This window comes from Penaeus chinensis, chromosome 22 (assembly GCF_019202785.1).
Source record: "Penaeus chinensis breed Huanghai No. 1 chromosome 22, ASM1920278v2, whole genome shotgun sequence".
Classification (NCBI taxonomy): Eukaryota; Metazoa; Arthropoda; class Malacostraca; order Decapoda; family Penaeidae; genus Penaeus; species Penaeus chinensis.
The window spans coordinates 27686166-27693665 of record NC_061840.1 but is presented as its reverse complement, the minus strand read 5'-3'; the positions used below and the strand labels follow the sequence as shown (position 1 = coordinate 27693665).

Below are 7500 nucleotides of genomic sequence, written 5' to 3'. Positions count from 1 at the left end.
GAGCAGAGTTATTGAAAAAATGTTCTATATAAATTTGAAAAATAATTTCAAAATAACATTAAACTGCGTGCAACCATACAAAACTATTTGTGTTAAACGTATCTATTCATATATCGCCTCGTCTTTCAGTTCTTTGTGAACAGTTAAAGGAGAATTATTTATTTATTTATTTATTTATTTATTTATTTTTATCTTTCCATTCAGTGGTTCAGATATTTGATCTGTCAGATCCCACTTCTGTTTTTTTTTTTTTATCAATAATTGATGACCTCGGTTTACGCCGCACGGAAGTTAAGTTCTCATCAGGACTTTTACACGCACACATACACATACACATACACACAGACACACACACACACACACACACACACACTAATAAAAAGATGGATAAGAGGGAGAAAAAATCACTGAAGTAATTGCCAGCGAAAGGCGCAGAATGCTACTATCAAATCTGAAAGAATCTATATAAAAACAAAGAAAAATATACATTCGAATGACAATACCTAACTCGTACCACAGATGAACAAATTTCATGCAGTACATTATATATATATATATATATATATATATATATATATATATATATATATATATATAATAAACCAAGTTAAACACTCATCAAGTGAGCTCTTTTCTGGCGATACGTCCCAGAAAAATGCGATGCACGGCAGCGAGACCCGTTTGGGACTTCCGGAACGCGCGCGAATCCACGTTACACAGGAATGTCCGGCCGACACAAAGCAAGCGTGATGCCCCGAGGATTTGGATTTGGTAGTCTAATAAAATATTCTTAACGCTTATATATACATATTCACACAACACACACACACACACACATACACACACAGGCACACATATAATATATATATATAATATATATATATATATATGTGTGTAAATCTATATATATATATTTTATACATATATATATATATATATATATATATATATATATATATATATATAATGTGTGCGTGAGAGAGAGAGAGAGAGAGAGAGAGGGGGGGGTTTAATTTAATTTGATTCCATTTGTTACAATGGATATTCTTGGTGTGACATAGTGTCTGTTTTATTTGGCTTCTAAGTTATCCCCTGTGTGCAAGGGATGGCCGGGGTTAGCATCCACTGGCGGCGAGGGATTTGAACGCAGGTCAGCAAGATTGCCAGACGAGATCGCTACCGCTGCACCACACAGCACATATTAACGTATGATTTCGACAATGGTTGGAGTTAGTAATCAAAGTTTTTTCTGCATATCATGGTGTAAGAAATTATATAAAATTTTAATAAAAGTAACAGATTTGTAAAACTGAACTGAAGTGCAGACGCTGTTATGGCTAATGAATGAGTTACAGACATCTTACTTCAAAGTGTAGGTTCCATCCTTACATTCGTATGGTTTGTGGTAATGGTAGTAATTATGGTGTGTGTGTGTGTGTGTGTGTGTGTGTGTGTGTGTGTGTGTGTGTGTGTGTGTGTGTGTGTGTGTGTGTGTGTGTGTGTGTGCGTGCGTGCGTGTGTGTCTGTGTGTTCTTTTGGTGAAGAAAACAACAAATTCATAGCTTTATCATTTAATTCTATGGCTCGGCAAAATGTATTATAAAGCACTTTTACATACTGTAAAAAATTATAAGTATAAAAATAAGAGTAGACAAAAAATAAATAAATAAACAAAATAAGTATATAAGGCACACACCTTAAGGCTATTCAATCCATATAAGACACTACAAACATTGTGCAAACACTTGACACATTTGACTAGAAAAAATATTAAAAATACATTCTCATTTCTTAGTAATGGCTTACAAGATCTTCGTTCAGTGGTTTTCTGGCTAAAGAGTATGAACACAATAAAGCCATATATGCTAGGTCAAAGAAACAATCAGAAAGGTTCATGGATGGCACATTAGTTCCCTGCTTTTATAAATGTTTCTGTATAATGCTTACAGAAATATCATGTGGCAAAACTGTTCCTGAGTAAACCTAGGCATACAAAATTACAGTTAATCTGACCAGGCATTAGAAAGTACTGCATAGACAATCAATTAGTTAATTTCCCTAGGATGATAAAGTAAAACATAAAAAGTGCACAGTTGAACAAAATGCAATATACATATATATATATATATATATATATATATATATAAAAAAAAATATATATATATATATATGTATATATGTATACGTGTGTATATATATATATATATATATATATATATATATATATATATATATATATATATATATATAACCAACACCATTTTCCATATCATGGTCAACCCACACGCTCAACCCATCCACTCTATATAAAACTCTAAGGATGTTAACCATCAGTGTCATTTAAGCACTGGAGAATTAAATATTGTTCCAAATTAGTTTTAATCTTTTTTGGCTATTCATTAACACACATTCTTAGCTATTCACTCCATTATTTGGAAGAATTATATATTCCCCCAACTTGTAAATATATATATAAAGACTGGAAAATATTTCAGTTACTGCCATTTTACTTCCAAAAAAACTGTAAATACACTTTCTATAATAAAACATCATTCTGCATGACCATCTAGTATTTTCTGCACTAAATACAATATTTATGAATATTATATGCCAGTGTTTAACAAATCTATCAATCAAATACCAAAAGATGTCATTTGCACTTTTTACAGTAATATAAAAGCACAAGTTTTTCTTTTTTATATCAGATATCAGCATTAGTTACAGAGACTGCTCCAATGCTATGGAAGCCACAATGATGATGAAAATGATGGTTTAATGTTTAGAGGCACAAAAGTGTTTGAACCTTAGCAGTAGAAGCAAAGAGCACCAAACTTCATCTTTAGCTCACTACACAATCACTTTACTAGAGATGGTGAGTTAATTGGGAAAGATCATCAAAAATACCCATAAATCTTACAGAGATCACAATATAAAATAAAAAAAGGATCCATACTGTACAAACTGCCATATAACTATATAAATTACAGTTTCAATGAAAATAAAACCTAAATCTGCAAAAGGAAGAATTTCACATCTGACCAGTTTATGCAGAAATACATCTATTATATTTGTATATAAAACTTTGCATAATAAAGACTGTTTGAAACACTCAAAAATCAAATTCGCAGCACTGAAAGTGACTGGAATTAATTTCATATCCCTTGCATCTAAGCACCAAATATAAATGCATATGATTAAAATAGCCCGATAGTAAAGAATTGGTTGGTTGGCAGTTTCAAAAGTTTTCAGTACTACTTCTACTCAGTTGTGTCTAGAATATAGTATATATTGGGTCAATGATAAGGAAGGGAGAGTGAAATAAAAAGTCAAATGTCTGAAGGAGGTGTGACATTTAGAATAGTTTATAGGTCTAAAGAAGTAAATCACAGTCAAATGATATGCATGTCATAAATAAGGAATAAACATCAGAAATAAAATATGACTTTCTTCAGATCTTGAATAAAATAGCTAACCTAAAGGTTCAAAAATATGATTAAATCAAGAAAAATAATATAAATATAGACACATTTCATCATATTACCAATTTCTGGGACAAAATGTTTATAATGCATAAAAGACATTCTTTTGAAAAGCTGATTAAACAAGTAATACACAAGACATTAAAATAAAAATCCACATATAATTCCTCTCATAAACTGGCATACTCGATGAAGGCAGGAATGGATAAAAGAAGTCATATGGCAGCTTTAAATCTATTCTTGGTGGCTGTGCAAATGCTGGGTGTGCAGACTGAGTGACATCTACAAAGGATACTGAAGACACAAGTTCTACAGGAACTGTCTGGTTCTGACAAGATGGTCCTGTGCAAGTGATGGCAATGTCCTGAGGTTCTCCATAACGAAGAACGATACCCACGACTTTTGCTTGTGGATTGGCTAATGCACCCTGAAGACTGAAGGCTATTTCTAGATGCATAGAGAGGACCAGCTCAGCACACTTTGTTTTACCAAGTATTGAACCTGAAATAAAATTCATATAATAATTACCATCTGACATGATAATTACTTTTGTTAATTGCATTTTTAGATAATGAAAAAAGGTAATCCAAACCAAAATTTCTCGTTCTTTGACAATATCTATATGAGCTATGAATCTATTTTTGGAACATAATACTAGCACTGATTACCCACTTGAAAATGATCCAGCTCTGGGTTTCTCTGGTACAAGAATTGGAACCCAATCTGCTGCATTGTTGACATTTGAGTCCCCATACGATGCTATTCGCAAACCATTAGAATTCAGCAATACAGGACCCAGAAGTAGTTCTTGAAATTTCTTCTGTAAAGCTTGGCACCTATTTGCTAAATCATTTTGGGTTACTTTCATGGCACATCCTGATCTGATATCTTGACCAAAAGTGACCTTTGTGCGGTGGTTGCAGGCCCCTTCTGGCCCTGGAGACAGTACAGTTAGCCAGTTCTCAGGATCTATGTCAAGGATGATGGCTTCTTTCAAATCTCCTGAAGTTAAAAAAAAATCACAAATAGTTCATGAATGCATGGAGGAACACTGAAAAAATATATATATACTTATATAAACAATAATGCAGCATTAAAAAGAAAAAAAAAAGAAGAAATAAAACTAATGATACATAATGATTACACAAAGTTACTTATACTATACTAACCTTCCTCTGTTACATTTTCCACATGTTTTCCTAATAGCAAAGGCTTTCCATATACATAGCCAGGCCGACCACTTCTTTCAAATATAATGAGGTCTTCAGAAGATGCCCACATGTACTTAGTATCAAATGTCTGAGATGACTGTGTCATTTGGCTGCTGACGTTTGTCAAATGAACTTTTGCATGCACCTTTGATAAACCCTCTGTGCCATTGTGAGTAAATTGGTAAAAAATGCTTGAAACAACATTTTGACAAATACCATTAATGTATAATGGCTGTGGTATATCAGTTAAAGGTATGTTTACACAGATTTCTTTTGAATTTTCCCAATGACACAAGGAAACGTTGATTGGCAGAAGTTGCATTTGATCCACGACCATTTCCTCTAACATTATTAGACCTTCCACTGAATTTATATCCATCATTGCAGCTTTTATTCCTTCACTTATGTCTGTCTTTTCTAACAGCTTGTTTGTTGAACCAGTGGTTGTGCTTTCACTCTCAAATGGAGTAACAGTTTCAGCTGGATCTGAAGTTGCAGAAGAATCAGTTGTGGTTTCCTCACTTGGATTTTCTGTTGTTGTAGGTAAGACTGTTGGTGTTTCAGTTGAATTATCTGAACTTGTATTCTGAAAAAAAGACAATTATATTACTTAAAAAAAGATAGAGGGAAATATTTGACCAGTATAAAAGGATTGAATTGTAAGTTTATTTGTCTATTCCTTTTCACACATATATGCAGTAATGACACACATGTAAGTACATGCACACTCATGTACACACGTACACATTCATACATAATACTCACCTGATACAAGTTACTTGGGTCAGCAATCACATAGAAAGATAAATAATGAAGTGCATTTAATTTTTTATTTATTTGGCAATCTTCAGGAAGGTAATGGAAGACCCTGTAACAGGAAGACTGGAAATCCTGGAGGAAACGCATGCCTGTTTCAGCTTCACACTCATTTCCAACTACTGAGTCAGGAATACCTGCAAGGCAAAAAATATCTATTGGTACCATCATGGCAAAACTGAGCAAGAAATATTTGCAGGACAGTCAAGGAAAAAAGGAGAAATTAATATTCATACATAAAGGCAGGGGAAAAAGGAACTAGAAATATTTCAAGTACAATTAGTGGAAAAGGTCAATGGCCTATTCAGTCTATTGCTGACAATGGCTGGTGTTACCTGTAAATTGTACTCAGAAAACAAGCAGTACAATAGTATATAGCTTTATAGATTAACAACTTTTCTTACTGATAGCAATATAAATTTGATAACTAACAAAATATCTAGCCTCACCTGAAACACATGAAAATGTGTTACCACATTCATATATATACTTATTATACATTTACAGCTATTTATGTACTACTGCTGCCAGTGTCATTTTCCACAGTAAGAGAGCTAAAATACATATAATATGTAATCTCATTTACATATAAAAAAAACACCTTTGTGAACAACAAAGTAAAATCTAGAATTAACTCCTTATGCTATGTCATGTTAGAACAACCCAATAGCTCTCTAGCAAAAAATACATTCACTTTCATACCAATGTTGAAAACAAATCCGTCATAGCTGAATCCCCACAATGGTGAGCCGTCTACATATGGTTCTTCAGAAAACTTGAGCGAGGGACGGTTCTGCACCCAAGAGTAATGAGGTTCTTCCTTCTTAAGATCCTCAAACTCTTCTATATTAGTTGCACCCTGAAATAATATTGGCTTTTGTTACAAATAAGGTGAAATGACAAAGATTTGTTAAACCTATCTATGCCATTTAAAACTAATGTTCTATAATCCTGAAAAAAACTCAATTCTTACACAACAGGATTACTCTACTCAACAGACCTTTAAAGCTGTGTAGGTAGTCCTTTCTGGTAAATTGTCAGTTACAATGCAGAATACTCCACCATCATTATACTCTACAGTATACTCTGTGTTGTTACTGAAGATGAGACGTTGCTGGAAGCAGTACCTTGGATCTGTAAAGATTATAGTAAATTAATCAATGAAGATTTAGTGATCCACTTCTGATGTTGTGTTTACTATTTTAGGCAAAAAAAAAACTATTAAAAAAAACTTTTAAAACAAGGATTTCCTTGGGGGAGGGGGTACATGATTTAGTTCTTTAATTCATATTTCCACAATTCTACCTCTATGCATGGGAGTTTAACCTACAATTATCTATAAGTTTAAAAAATGATTAGCAAATTTATAAACATTTTCTATAATCTCAGTATACAAAACAACAAAATATATATACATTTCCTTAGACTGATTTAGCAGAGGAGATAGGAGAGAGGAGAGAGACAGGAGAGAGAGAGGAGAGAGAGAGGAGAGAGAGGAGAGAGAGGAGAGAGAGAGGAGAGAGAGGAGAGAGAGGAGAGAGAGGAGAGAGAGAGGAGAGAGAGAGGAGAGAGAGAAGAGAGAGGAGGGAGGGAGGGAGGGAGGGAGGGAGGGAGGGAGGGAGGGAGGGAGGGAGGGAGGGAGGGAGGGAGAGAGAGAGAGAGAGAGAGAGAGAGAGAGAGAGAGAGAGAGAGAGAGAGAGAGAGAGAGAGAGAGAGAGAGAGAGAGAGAGAGAGAGAGAATGAGAGAGACCTACATTATGTATCAAAAACCAAATGATAATATAAACAATAAGTGAATCTATGTGACCAATAATAAATTCAGAAAAAATGAAGCTCACATAACATCTCACCTAATATATTCTGTGGACGCTCCAGACAATGAGAAAACACCAGCCGATCATCTGCATCACAGTCCTCATCACAACAACAGTTTATGTCACAATATCCAACCTGTTAAAATATCCTTATCAGAATCACAGTCATGTACATCTTGA

At 33.9% G+C, this 7500-nt stretch overlaps 1 protein-coding gene across 1 annotated transcript in view; it reads right to left on the bottom strand.

Moving 5' to 3' along the window:
- Window positions 1-2244: 2244 nt before the first annotated feature.
- Window positions 2245-7500, bottom strand: part of LOC125036864 (tectonic-3-like) — a 6343-nt gene continuing 1087 nt past the window's right edge. Inside the window, exons 3-9 of the mRNA XM_047629759.1 lie at window positions 7357-7456; window positions 6507-6640; window positions 6209-6365; window positions 5456-5643; window positions 4649-5276; window positions 4152-4481; window positions 2245-3980 (exon numbers count right to left, since the gene is read on the bottom strand). Of these exons, the coding sequence (XP_047485715.1) occupies window positions 3598-3980; window positions 4152-4481; window positions 4649-5276; window positions 5456-5643; window positions 6209-6365; window positions 6507-6640; window positions 7357-7456 (1920 nt within the window). The 3' untranslated portion in view covers window positions 2245-3597. The remainder of the gene's footprint in view (window positions 3981-4151; window positions 4482-4648; window positions 5277-5455; window positions 5644-6208; window positions 6366-6506; window positions 6641-7356; window positions 7457-7500) is intronic.